Source organism: Adiantum capillus-veneris, chromosome 1, assembly GCF_014529385.1.
Source record: "Adiantum capillus-veneris isolate H3 chromosome 1, ASM1452938v2, whole genome shotgun sequence".
NCBI classification, from domain to species: domain Eukaryota; kingdom Viridiplantae; phylum Streptophyta; class Polypodiopsida; order Polypodiales; family Pteridaceae; genus Adiantum; species Adiantum capillus-veneris.
This window is the reverse complement of record NC_140931.1, coordinates 89,631,986-89,646,842: the sequence shown is the minus strand read 5'-3', so window position 1 is coordinate 89,646,842 and position 14,857 is coordinate 89,631,986. Positions and strand designations below refer to the sequence as shown.

The 14,857-nt window shown below is 41.3% G+C and overlaps 1 protein-coding gene across 2 annotated transcripts in view; it reads left to right on the top strand.

Annotated features, from left to right (window-relative positions):
- The first annotated feature begins 4,863 nt into the window (after positions 1 to 4,863).
- LOC147465161 (uncharacterized) overlaps positions 4,864 to 14,857 on the top strand; it is a 98,482-nt gene continuing 88,488 nt past the window's right edge. The window contains exon 1 of one of the 2 annotated variants that reach the window (XM_086518563.1): positions 4,864 to 5,043. In XM_086518563.1, the coding sequence (XP_086374689.1) occupies positions 4,976 to 5,043 (68 nt within the window). In that variant the 5' untranslated portion in view covers positions 4,864 to 4,975. The remainder of the gene's footprint in view (positions 5,044 to 14,857) is intronic. The other variant, XM_086518556.1, reaches the window with a different exon arrangement.

Sequence of the window (14,857 nt, the reverse complement as noted above, 5' to 3'; positions counted from 1 at the left end):
CAGTGATTATGATTCCTAATGCCTGCTCTTCCTTGGCTTGATTTTGTATGCTCATAGCTCGTGTCTGTATGTATGCTCCATCAATGCCCCCCTTTTAAATTTCATGACCCCTTTCTCTTCCATTGCGCTAATAGATGGGTCTTAGCTTAGGAGACTGTCCTAGCCAGTGTCGACCTCTTTACACAAGCACAACTATGAGATCATCACTATGTAGATTATGATAGACATTGCAAAAGTTGTTGTGCTTGGGTGCAAAATTTTAGGGTTAATTTTGTGTGTGTGTGTGTGTGTGTGTGTGTGTGTGTGTGTGTGTGTGTGAGAGAGAGAGAGAGAGAGAGAGAGAGAGAGAGAGAGAGAATTCCTTTTGTGAAGCTCCTCTTCACAAAGAGGTAGTGCCTTTTGCTTTGAAGTAGCCAAAATAAGCCTTTTGAAGTTCTTTGGTCGCCTTTGAATGCTTGTTGAAAATCCTTTTGAATCCCTCTTGAAGGGAGATAGAGTAGGTCTTTTAGAAGCTTGATGATTTGCCTGTGGGTTCGGTTTTGAATGGCTTTGGAGCTCTTTTAAAGTGCTATGCTACAGATCAATGGGACCTGACCCTTAAAGGGTCTCAGATGCTTTAAGCCTTTGAGCCTGCTTGTGGGACTGGCTGCTTAACAGGGGCTCTTGAGGCCTTGGGAAATTATCCTGTGGGAAGGCGCCCCTTAAAAAGGGCTCTGGTGGCGGAGCTGCAGCTCAGTGTGAGCCGTGGAAAGGGCTGCTTTGCAGAGCCAAAAAGGCTATAGAGCCTTTTGGAGAGGCAAGGCAAGGTCCGAATTGGCTTAGGCAATCATGTGTGAATCCCTGCTTGCGAATCCAACCACTTCCAAAAGGTGCAATTTAGCGGCCACTTGAGATCCGCCCTTTGAGCCCACAATGGGTACTTGACCACACGACCCTCGAGGCCAAAGATCTATATTTGGTGAGCTAGCCAAGAGGCCTTATGGCTTTGCTCGTGAAGGGCTCCAAAAATAGAAAAATAAGCTTACTCCGGCAGAGAGCATTCATGCACACACCACTCCACACACACCTTTTATAGGGGGGGATAATTAGGGGCTAATGTCCTCCAAAATTAAGTGATCAAGCAATCAATCAAGGGATGAAAAATGGAGGGTTTCTGATAGCTTAATAAGATGGCCAAACGAGGTGCGCTTGAAGCATGCGAGAGCTCTACGGAACGGCTTCGATGAACGCTTTGCACACACATGAATTGCACAAGCAATTGAATAATACGACGAGAGTAATGCTAATGCAACATGGGTTGAAAGTGAACACAAAGGATGCGCACTGATTGAAGAATTACACACACGATCAATGCTAAATGCAAGTTCCTCTCACCTAATCACCAAAGGGTAGTGGAGCATGCTCGTGCCCATGGATTGGGATTATTAAGCTAATGGAAATAGGGATTAGGGAATCTAACACATAAAAGCGTAACAACAAACCTAGCTAGCATAACTTGGATCTCTGATACCACTTGATGGGAATGAGATCATGTTAGCTAGGGTGGATGAAAGATAAATATCGTGTACACAAGTGAGTGTGTGTAGGCTAGATTATCGCTCAAGCGAATTGGATTTCAAGATCATTTAACTTGGACTCATAAATACGATCTTGAGTAGTTGCTAACCCATCACAAGCTCATCAACAAACATGAAATGGATTTGTTTATTCATGAAATGAGCGTTAAGTAGCTCTACAACCTTGCACCAATACATGTGGGATAGTTCCACCTTTCCTCTCCTTGACCCATACTCTAGTGACTCTAGGATAAAGTTCACACCGACAACTGATTCAACCTGGATGACCTCCACAGCTCTATTACTTTTGTATAGGATAATTGGAATGATGCTTCATTCTTATTATAATGTACAAAAGTGAATCTAAGACCGAGTCATGTTTTGTACAAATCATTGTCCAGCTCTCTAAAGCCAGTTGTCTTTTGAAGATTATGTTCTTTTGTGTATATGTATTAAGTTTAATACAACAACACACACACACACACATTTTTTAATAGTAATACTAGTTTTTGATTTACTAATGGGAAACCTCAAAATGAGGAAAAACCATAGAAAACATTATATGAAGTAAATCAGAAACAATCAAAGTAGAGCTCGTACTGAATGGAGGAGAGCTCATCCAAATCATGGGCACATTTGACCGCCGAAGAGAGATTTTGCAGAAGCATATATAATCCACTTGAACCTGCTGAAACATGAGAAAATTGTGCACTCTCCAAACTGTCCAAAGCATCCAGAATCTGACCCAGTTGAAAAGTATGCATACGGTTGAAGCTTCAACGGAAGCACTCCAAAAAGCCATAAATATCGACTAGAAGTTATCCCACAAAAATGAGGGCGGAGACATGTAGAGACACAATCCACAAACCTCTCTCTCTCTCTCTCTCTCTCTTACTCTCTCTCTCTCACACACACACACACACACACACACACACACACAAAAAGAGTGCGGGGCATTATTTTCACAAATGTAGCGCTTATAACTTTCTAAATGATATATACCCTACATGGCTGAGGGACTCTTTCTCACTTTAAAAGATAACATAGTCAACAAAATGCCATTGATTTCGTTAAAGTCATTATAGAGGTATAAGACTTTACATTCATTTTGGATATGCCTCTTTAGCAACCTGCAAATGGACCAAACTATTGCATAATATTTCGAGATGCATTGCAAAATAAGCTACTATCCACAAACAATATGTATCTCTTTTTCCTCATGACACAAGGTGGTGTGAACCTCTTGTACATGTGATGACAAAATCAATGTCTCTCTCTCTCTCTCTCTCTCTCTCTCACTATTATCAATGCCATTATTTTTGGACACGTTTTTCATGTAATTATTATTGAAAAGAATTTTAAAAAAGTATTGTCAAGAGAGTTTTAACGTTTTTATTATTTTAAAGGTTTTGGGAAGCAAACCATGATTCTCACACTTTGCAAGTCTATAAAAATAGTGCAAACTCCCAAAATTGCACTTTTTGAGCAAGAATTGCATTCGTTGCATTTGATGAGGAAGAAGAGTGCTTTGAGAGCATCCTCAATATGTGACTTGCTATTTTATCTCCTTTTTGAAGCCAACAAAGCAATCAAGGCCTCCGTTAGAGCGACACTGCAAAAGATACACTTTTGGCCCCTTCCATATTATATGTATATATCAGTTCTTTTCCGCTTTTACTCTCTCCCTCTATTACTCGAATTTTTCTTATTTGTATATTTGTAAACTTCGTCTTATTGTAAATTATTATCTATGTTGAATAGAGAGCTTGATAAAGAGGTGAAAGGAAAATAATACCCAATCAGAATGATTGCTAGGGATGGTTGCTCTCTAGTGTGGTGCTCTGCAATCTTTTTGATTGTTGTTTCAATCTTTTTTATTGTTATTTCAATTGTTCCTTTATGTGCTTTTAGTTTGTGAAAGGGTCTCTTTCTATAATGGGAGCACGTGACATTATGTTTGTTATAGAAGTCTATGTGAGGCTTCACCTTGTTTCATTTATGCGTTTGATTTATTTTTGTAATGAGTAGGAAGTGCTATTTTGAAAAAAAAAAAGACAGGAGAATCTACTTTAATTCTTTCTTTGTTATTTCATTGATAAGGGAGAAAACTATCAGCCCGCATGTCGAATGGAGGTTCTCTCTCTCTCTCTCTCTCTCTCTCTCTCTCTCTCTCTCTCTCTCTCTTTCTCTGTGGGTAGCCTCTGCACCATCTCCCTCATCGCTGCCTTTCTGTAGTAGTAGTAGTAGTAGTAGTAGTAGTAGTAGTAGTAGTAGTGTGTGCGTGTTAAGCGAGGGCCGAAGAAGTATGTAGGGTAAAGATGGGCAACTAAGGGAGGCAAAAGCCATAGGGCCAAGAAGCGGGGAGAGAGAGAGAGAGAGAGAGAGAGAGAGAGAGAGAGAGAGAGAGTGCGTTGCAAAGGTGAGGTGCTGAGTGGCAGTGTTATGCAATGTACATGTGAAAGGCGGGTGGCAAGGTCGTTGGAGAGGATATTCCCTTGTAATAGATTATTTTTTTAAAGAACTTGCCAATACAAGGTTCTCCATTATGTGATTAATTTATTTTTGCAGGGAGTGCACCTACATAAGAGAATCAAGGATCTATAAAGATACTCCCATTAGGCCCGTGTCACACATGACTATCCAACAAATGACGAGGCAAAAAATGCTTGATCATTGGGCGCCCATAACAATCACAGAGCGGACATTCAATATTTGCATAGAGCGAAAGGTCCTTAGTGTTCTTGAGCTCACATCGTCTGTGATAGACCGGTACATTGCCCTCTCATTATTTCGTTTCGCCTAAGTAGGCACTACGATTTTCAGATAAATGAAAAGAAGAGAAGAATCTGTGTAGATTCGTCTCATGCGAATTTTGAGGCCGCCATCAGTTGCAGCGCGTAGAGAGAGAGAGAGAGAGAGAGAGAGAGAGAGAGAGAGAGAGAGAGAGAGAGAGAGAGAGAGAGAGAGAGAGAGAAGTGCTTCAGGTGCTTCCTGTGCATGGCGTCATCTATTGGGAACCATGGCAAGCTGCAGCGGAAGGGCGTGGAGTTTATTGCAAGGGGCATGGTGTTCAAGACTTTTTTTCAATGTTGGGGTTATCCTCTGCAACACCATCACCTTAGTGGTGGGTTGGTTACAAGAGCCGTTTATAAGCGTGCCAACCTCAACCTACGCAAGTTCGACTCTGACATTTCGAGAAAACAAGTGAGTTCAAAAGGCTTGACGTAAAGAATCTTGAGAGGAATCTCCTCAAGAATTGAATAAAATAGAAGTACGGCCAGTGGGTAGACATCCAATGCGTCCTGGGCCTTAGTTCTCAACTGGGATAAAACACCTCACGTCACAGTTCGGCGCAAAATGGGAAAAGCTGGGAAAGGAGCTCCGCGACAGCAGCAAAGGCGAGATTGGCTCCTTCATTTATGCATCAGCGCTCTCGCAGCGGGAGCTGTTGTTGCTGTCGGACACTGGTTCAGCTCCCGCGCTCAAGGTTAACTGCCCTTCTTTGAGAGAGAGAGAGAGAGAGAGAGAGAGAGAGAGAGAGAGATTATAGTCTAAGCAGAGTGTGTTAGTTTCCTCCTACGATCCTTTCAAATGACATGAGCCATATCACAAACTTGCACACTTTCAAGAGAGTCGATCCAAGAATTTAGCCTAACAACAGGGCCCTTGGAGAGTGAACATCATCACCAGACAGTGACACTCAAGGGTGCATTGCTTGCTTGCATGGCCACTTTAGCTCCACATTTGCAATTTAGCTATTTTAGCCCATTTTGAGTCAGTTATGCCACTTGGGTTGTAAAGTCTTTTGATGCTTCTTTTTGAATTGCGCATTCAGATTAAGTACCCTCTCGTGTCATTCTTAGGCACATTTTTATCTATCATTTTACAAGAATTTTTTTGCTAATCATTGTCAACCTTTATGCCGCCTCTCTCTTTTGTGTCTTCCTTGCGGTTTGTTGCCATTGTGTATGCTTCTCATATCAGAGCCTAATTTAGTGATTAACACTAGTTCTGTAATTGGACACTTAAGTGTCTTGAGACACTAAGGTGCCCTGTTTTTCTACCATTTTTTGACAATTTATTTGTCAAGCTAGAATGAAGTTTTTTACACCTTGCTTCTACCATAGATTGGTTATGAGGGAAAGAAAACATTGGATTTTTCTCCATATCAAAATACAATCTGTATGGAGAGAATTCTCGTAAGTTTTAAAACATAAATTTTAATAAAATTTCAAGCTGTTTTGCCAAAAAATTCATAAAATTATTATATCTTTTTGTAGAGATGGCATTTTTTATGTTTATAAAAGTTAAGTGTTAGCATTTAGTGTTACAAAACAATGGAATGCACTTCAAAGATAAGTTTTCAAGTCACAGGTAAGCTATCGACATAATTTCATACTTGAGCACGTGCTGAATAAGACCATAATTTTGGTTTTTCAAAGGTCCCTTCATGAAATTGGTACTATTCTAGTGTAATCTGACAACTATAAATGACTTTATATGTTTAAACCAAGAAACTATGTATTTTTTGGTTTCCTTAACTCAAGTAAATCTCGTTGTTTGAACTCTATCTTAAAATTTTTATCGTGCAAAAACTCTTAAAAATCTTGAGTTCTCCATAATAACATTGGAACCAAGGTTTTAGGCACCCCAATTGAGTATGTACCACGTACTTTGATTAGTTGATCTACACGGAAAGTTTGATATTATTTGAGGTTTTGAATGGTTATGTCTCAAGAATGAAAATATGAAAGTTTTCTTTTCTGCAGTTTTGAATATTTATAATGATCCAATACTTGTTGCATACCAAAGCCCTTCTACTTGCCACCTTGAGTGCTCAATGGAAAGGGCAAGCAATGTATCACTTTCTAAAATGCACAAATACATCATAAACATATTTTTCTTTGTATACAACGATATACTTGAAATGACCATATCAAACACATTGAACTTTTCATTATTTTATATACTCCAAAGTCTTTTTTTTTGCACATGAAACTTTCAATTATCTATAGCAAAATTGTGGAAGAATCACTTAAAATTTTCTACAAGGTCGCTTTATTTTTTCTTGAGCTTATAAAGGCGATTTCTTCAAAGTGTCAATCGCAGTCTTACGAAGGTCAACTTGATGAGTATAGTTCTTGATCATGGTAGATTCTAAAATGCAAAGCTATATTTTTAAAAGACCCTCTAGCTAACATATTTAAACATATCAAGAGGGTTTTCTTAAATAAACCGTCTAATGCAAGTAGCATTTAGTTTAAATTTGTTAAAAAAGGACACCTTAAAGTGTCCTGTTTTGGTACCAAACTAGTGTTAATAAAATACAGCAATGAGATTTCAGGTAGCGTTTTTGGGCTGATTGGGATTGCAAGCAATAGTAAGGTGGACTTGCCCATTATCAAGGGTCAAATGAATAGTTCCTATTCCATCAATCGTGCAAGCATCATTATTTCAAGATAAACTTTGCCATAATTCCCTACGTCAAATGTGGCAAAACACTTCGGAGATGGAGTCACATGAAAAGAGGCACATGAGTCCACTATCAAAGACTAGGATAAGCAATCACTCATAGATGGAAGAGCACCCATGTTCTTGCAGTCACAAATCGCGTCGAATCGTGTGGGCTGCCTTATAAAGCCGTCCTTGAGACTTCTCAAGAGCCTCGTGCACCTTGGCAAATGCAGTATTCAGATCTAGATCATACTGATCTGCTTCAAAAATCTTATCCTAGGTTTGGGGAATGTTCTGATCTACTAGTTGATTCCTTTTTTCCTTGCTTTCCTTGTGCCCTGGGACCTACGAGTAGCGTCTTTCGCTTCCCTTGTCCATTGGCACGTTAATGTCAATCATCGGAACCCTAAGACGCACTATCATCTGATTCCTCTTTCTTTGGAATCGTTTGATGAACTTGCATATGGTTCCCTTAGTTTGTTGGAACCCTTTGATTCTCCAAAATCTGGTGATGAGTTGTCATCCGGTTCCCTTGATTCATTCTCTTCACTGGCAGGCTCTTACTTTTTTGAGGTGGGTACTATCCTGTCCGTCGCTTAAGTCAATGAGCCGGCATGTATTCGCAATCGTTGCTTAGTCATGTCCCATAAGTCTCTAAATGGAGTCAAACTTCTGCTTAAAGCATAGTCTTAAATTTCTTTAGCAAACCACATTAAAAACCGCTCAATCTGGTCTTTCAAAGTAATCTTCCAAAACGAAGACATTGGCAAACAAGTATCCCAAAACCTTTGGCAGTAGTCATCCAATGTATCTTTCTCAGTCATATTCAAGTGATGCCAAGTCGTGATGACGTCTCTTGCATATTCATCTAATATCCAAGTTGACGTGAAAAAGAATTTTAACCACATCGCATGTGTTTCTCTATGTAACAACAGAGTAGATCTCTATGCTACACCATTCCTTCAAGTAAGATGCTGCCTTTCGCTCCTTGGAACGTTTTGAGAACCGCTCTCCAAAGAAGGCGAGGTCAAACTGTTGTACAAACTCAAGGGCTTGATGGGTGTCCTGGTAGCCCGAAAAACGTCTGAAACCTGACGGCCTGACTTCCTTCTTTGAACTCCTTGGTTTTCTTGTTTATTTGGTCATAGTTAAAAGAGGACGAGCTCTCCTCCTTTGTACGGCTAGATGGCCTTCCATGCCTTCTAGACTTTGTTTCAAAAATCAAAGAATCTTGTCTTAGGTGCTTAGAAAGTGAAGAACCTTCTTAGCGAATACTTCAAATGGTTGTTGTTGTAGGCAAATTCCAAGCGCAAAAGTTTTCCTATTAAGTTTTCTGATCCGAAAAACAAGACTTCAACAAATTCGAAATTATTGAATTGGCTATCTCAAATTGCCCATTTGTCTTCGGGTGGAACGAGGACGAGAACTGCAACCGCGTGCTAATGTTGTCCCAGATTGCCCTCCAAAACAAACTAGTCAATTGGTGATCCCTGTCCAAGCAATGAACTAAGGCATGCCATATATTCGGAAAATCAAAGAAACAAATGGTTTTGCCAAATGATTAGGCTTAACTGTCTTCTTTACCGCAGAGCAGTGAGCTTGCTTACTGAATCTGTTGACGACTGTCCAAATGCCATCATGCCCACTTTGAGTCTTGGGGAGATCAAAGATGATATCTATCGCAATGCTTTCCCAGGGGCGGGTGGGAATGGGTAATGGCTGTAGTAGTCCTTGTGTCTTATGCCTGTCAAAACTTGACCTTTTGGCATACAACTGCATCCACATCTTTTTTTAAGCCTCGGCCGATAGAAGTAATGCTCCACATCTTTCAAGGTGGTATCTATGCTGCGGTGGTCTATAAGAGGTGGACAATGTCGCTATCTCAAAACCTTTTCCCTCAAATGCTGTGTAACACACAACATCTTTTTCCACATTAAATAGCCATCCCGCATGGAATAGCCTGAAACTGTCTCCCCATTTTGTATGTTGGTAAAAAGATCAACAAAGTCAGGTTCCGTGGTGTACTGATCAACTATATCCTCGAAGCTTTTTGTGATGAATTGCAAAAATAGCCGATACAAGGGGCTTCCGAGACAATGCATCCGCCACCAAATTTTTGTGTCCCTAAACATGGACAATCTGGAAATGAACTCCTTTTCCGAAAGCTGCTTTTGTGACAGGAAGTAGCATAAACTTTGATGATTCGTAAAGACTATAAAATCAGCTCCGAGTAAATAGTGTCACCACTGAGTAAGAACATGGATCACTGCCAATAGCTCTGTTTCATAAATCTGTGAAACCATTTCAGGATGTAAAAACATCCTGCTCTCATAAGCAATTACACGGTCTTCTTGCATCAAGACCGCTCCCAAGCTGCGACCGTAAGCATCATAAGAAACTTCGAATGTCTTTTGCAAGTCTGGTAAGGCCAACACGAGTCGAGTAATCAGCTTTTCATTGAGAGTCTCAAAGGCTGCAATTCTCTGTCGATTCCAAGTAAAAGGAACTCCTTTCTGAGTTAGCATATGCAAACGAGAAACTATCTCCGCAAATTTTTGAATGAACCATTGATAATTATGAGCACAAGCCCAGATAAGCGTCAAACCTCATGAACATTCTTCAAATCAGGCCAATAGTCTCAATTTTGGCCCTGTCCATCTTTACGCCTTCTGCTGAGACGATGTGTCTCAAGAAATGTATCTCAGGCAAGAAAAACTCGCTCTTTTTCACATTTATAAGCAATTTATGCTTCCGCAGTGCCTGGAAAACAGGTGGCGTTTGTGTTTTGCTTCATTCTTGGAGAAAACGATAATGTTGTCAAAGGAATTACCCACAAACGATTGGTACTCTATGAAAATCCAAAAAGTCGTCCTGAAAGCTGTCTTGTAGATGTCTCGAAGAGCAATTCAGACTTGATGGTAATCACTCTTTAGATCAATTCGGCAAGTAGAACCCTGAAGTATGTCGAGTATATCATCGATCCTCGTAATGTGGGAATCTGTTCTGGTTCATTGTTTCTTTATTTTGGCCTCCGCTAACTCTGTAAGGTGGCCGGATTGGTGGTATACGACCCGAAAATCAATTATGTGATCTTCGGGACGTGAAGGAGGCAACTTGCGTGGCCCTCAGAGAAACAGTCAGCCTATGCTTGCAAAAAATCTTGTTGTCCCTTTTCGAGGTCAAACATATTCAATCTTCAATCGTCATTGAGTAAAGAGAAATTGGATTTCAGTAAGTGGGACAGATTCGCGTTTCAGTTTTTTTTCCGTCAAGTACAATCTCTTTGCCCTTGTCATTGTTCAAAGCCGCTTTCTTACCCCGATAGTCAACCACGGCGTTGTTCTTGTGGTATGTAAGAGCCCCGTACATACCACGGCGTTGTTCTTGTGGTATGTAAGAGCCCCGTACAACTAAGAGTGCTTAATGCTTAAAGAACTTGACAAAATATTAATCACAACACTTCAAAGAGACAAGAGGCAGAATGAGGGTTGAAGATGGACAAACCCCCCCGAAGGAAATAGATTTCTAGTCAACCCAAGTACTTTAGGATTGAGCTCAGTTACAATCAACCCGAGAGCGAGTTTAAGTAGACTCACACTCGTAAATCATGCAAGATGCCATGTGCACATGCATAAAAGTAAACATAAGTAGACTTCTCAAACATATGCACAAAGATATAATTTAGCTGCTGCGTATGCTAGAGAAGAGATCTAGTGTCTTGGTTGCTTGTAGGATGAATAGAAGAGGGCAAAACTGAAGGGAAACATCAAAATTTTCAGATTTATAGACGTGTTGCCTTGAAAAACAGCAAGCTAGAGAGAGAGAGATATGGCTTCTTGAGGATGAAGGAATAGTAAGCGCAGAGAGAGATGGTGATGGTAATGAAGGGGGTTTCTTGGGCTGATGGTAGAGGAAAATTAAGCAACTACGAGATGGGGAAATGAGAGGGAAAAAGGCTTTATTTATAGAGAAGTTGCTTCAAGAGAAAAAGGGAAAAGTTGAAGAGGATTGTGACAAGTGTTTAGTAAAAGATAAAGTTGGCATGACAAGTGTCTACACACTTGTCTCTTCCTTTAAAAGATTTTTGACAAATATCGACACACTTGTCTTTTCCTTTGAAAGCTTTTTGACAAGTGTCTCATCTTTTGGAAAGTTTGTGACAAGTGTCCCGCCACATGTCCTTCTTTTGGAAAGCTTCCATCTTGAAACTGCTAGAAACACACATTAATATGGGTATCAATTGAAAGCTCTTTCTGAGAACAATGGATTTAGCATCTCTATGAGGAGATAAAGCATTCGATGCATTCAGCCTACATATGCATAATGAGCAATCTTCATGATCATGCAATCTTGTTGATTGTAACTGTTTTTTTAGGCGGATCTAGCCTAGACTCCAAGGCATTAACTCTTTCTATGTGCAAGTATGATCCCGATATGCATGAGTTACAAGTCACAGGCGTCCTATTGGGTTATCTAGGTGGGAGTGTGCACTATCTATGTTCTAACCCACTGTGGGGGTCCACCTTAACCTGTGACTACTCATCGGTGATCATACTACGGTGCACTGTTCTAGCTATCTTATTTTACAAAAGGAAAACACACTTGTAACATTTAAGATTAATAGAAAAAGAATACAAGTTCTTTTCTATTGAGGTGTGACATGATACCAAGGGATTCCTCGGAGGACATCACACCCTTTCAAAGGCATGATATAAAAGTCGTCGTGCCCCAATGTCACGTAACACATCCAACCCTGTGTATCCGTGGACAAGCTACAGCATGATCAGGGTTCAGTCAGTCCAGTCAAGTCTAGATTAGCAATGATCTGGCACTTTTGTGAGTCTATTCGTAGACCGTGCATGCCCAGTCACTTAGTGTAGATGCATATCCTCTGGTTGCACACAACATGATCATTAGTATTCCCATCAAAATTCATTAGAATCAGTTAGGGGAATTTTCCAGTGATTTTAGCCTATTTTCTCTATTTTTGGTATTTTTCACTTATTAATTTAAGTGACTTCCCAACAAAAGTAGGTAGGGCAATTTTGCTAAGTTAATATATAAGCAAACCCAAGTTAGCACTTTCTGGCAGAAGAGGCAGCAGGAGCTCCCCGCTCAACAGGCGTCTTCTCAACAGGAACCCCGCAGTACCCTCTCCAAGCATCACTTGGCGAGCACTCCCCTTTCAGCCCAGCGTTTTCCGGAGCCATCCCCTCTTCTCACTTGGCGTCTCCAGTAGCAGCCCCATCGCCATCAAGACCAGCAATTGGGCAGCGTTTCAGCCATACCAAAACGCAGATTGCAGCAGTAGAAAAACGCAAGTACAGTAGTTGTGAAAACGCAGCAGATTTAGCCCTAATTTGTTGCAGAAGATAGTCGTTTTCAGCCCACAAAAACGCAGCCACAACAATCATTTTCAGCCACCGAAACAGCCCCGAAATTCAGCAGATAGAAGACCCCAGATTTTAGCCTAAAGTCGTCGTCGTCATCGGCATAGTCCCAGGTTGCATCAGTCCATTGCATACGCATTGTACCACTTTGTGCAATCATAAGTAGACCACTCTCGCCGACGAGAGTGGGGCCTTCGGAGGAGGGTTTTACAACGTCTCTGGTGTTGTATCTCTCTTCTCTCTCTATCTCTCAGTCTCATACACTTGCACGCACATTGTCCATTCACTTTGTTCGTGATCATAGCACTTTCCATTAAGAACGGAAGGCTCTCCCTTCCATAAGAACTAAAAGGAACCTTGAGCACAGTTCGGAGCACTCATCTTGAGCAAAGCGCAAACAATCATTCCGTTGCACCTAACATTGGTATCAGAGCTTTGACAGTGTTCTGTATCACTCAAGGAAAGAACCACAAGAATTTTTTTGCTTGTTGAGGTCGCACGAACCCAAGTTCGCTTGGGCGTGTCGATTCCTAATTGTGTTTTGTTGAAGAGTGACAGGAATCCCAAGAAAGGTCTTGTCCAGCCTCCCCTTGTGTCTCTTTTCATCATTGAGAGCGGACCGTGCACTTAGCGGCCGGCCAATCGACGTGAGGTGGGAAAAAGCAACCTTGGTGTGAGTGCAAGGCCGCCAAGGGGTGCGCCCGCAGAAAGGAGTAGAACTCGGGTGAAGAGAAGATCCTTCTCAAACGCGGTTTGCAAGCGAAAGAAATCCTCAAGAACCAAGACCCCCAAGAACCCAAGTTCCTCGTGAACTTAAGAACTCAAGACCCACAAGAACCCACGATTGTAGAATGGTCATCACTCGAAGTGGAATGGATACTTCGCTTGGAGGTGATGAGCATGAGAGAGGCGAAGAAGAATTTTCCCCACCAGGAGGTTTTTCATACCATCCCCCTTTTCCATCTACGACAAGGATTGCACTAACTCCTATGGAGTCTTTTGACAAGAGGATGATGGAAAGGAAGTTAGAACGCAAAGAAAGAGAAGCCGAAAGAAAGGCCTACGAAGAACAAAGGACAACCATAAATCGTGACTACAAAGAAGGAATGGCAGCCATAGAGCGTAAGTACGACTTGGAAACCAAAGCAATACGAGAACAGAGCGACCGACAAAACAAAGAGTTATGGCGACTCTATTCTCAAGTTCAGGCACAGATGCAAGAGATTTGGGGAAAGGAGATTGTCTCAGTCTCTTCTTCTCCAAAGCATGACACATAGGATTTGCATGATTATGAGAAGCATGATGATTTGCATGATGATTTGGATGACAATGACAAGCATGATGATTTGCATGATCAAGATGTGATTTCTCACAAGCATGATGAGTTGCATGAAGATGATGTGATTGTTCACAAGGAATGATGTGTTAGTGGATGCTTTTACTAGCGAAGCTAACCTCGTTGCAGATTCGATCAATCACGAAGGATCGATCTTGGCTCTCGAGCCTAGGTCCAAAGAACCTTCACAGGAAGTATTATGTGTTCGCATGATTGATACACACGCATGGTGCGAGTGTTTCATTCGTGACGGTTTCCTATATTTTAGTCAACATCGTTATGTGATCCCTTTTCCTAGGCATGACATATTGTATGTTGAGCACGTTTCTCTCATGGATGAGCATGAATGTATGTGGATTTTTCATGAAAAGCTGAAAGGTATGTATGTAAGAAAGTCACATTCCATGTCTCTTCCTTGGCATGACACAGTTTCCGAACGAGCACATGAAAGTGTGAGCACCAAGCATGGGCATTTCTGTTGTGAATTGCCATAGTTGATTGCTTCAGATCAAAAGAGAAAGATTCGATCTCATTGTTTGTGTGTGTGTGGTGAACCGTTTGGCACTCCGTCTCTTTGTTCATCCACATTGCATGCACCGTCTTTAGCGAAGACAGGATTTTTTCCCTTCACTTTACATGGAATGGGTATGTTCATGTTTTTGTGTTGGAAAAGGTTTCAGAAATTTTTAGCCATGGAGATTCTTGAGGAAGAAGGAAGCATGACTCTCGACGAAGTTGAAGCAAGGAAGGAGCCACAGAAAAGTGTCGCTTTCGGCGCGGCCCAAAGAAGCAAGCATTGCAGACCTTTATGAAGTTCAAGTACCGCACGACCCACACATCAGAGTGGGCCGGCGAAGAGTCCCTTCCAAGATTCCGGATGCTATTGGCTATCTCCCTCGACGCCACACAGTTCGGTACCAGTACCTCACTTTGAAAAGGAGGGGATGTCACGTGACACATCCAACCCTATGTGTCCGTGGACAAGCTACAGCATGATCAGGGTTCAGTCAGTCCAGTCAAGTCTAGATTAACAGTGATCTGGCACTTTTGTGAGTCTATTCGTAGACCATGCATGCCAAGTCACTTAGTGTAGATGCATATCCTCTGGCTGCACACATCAT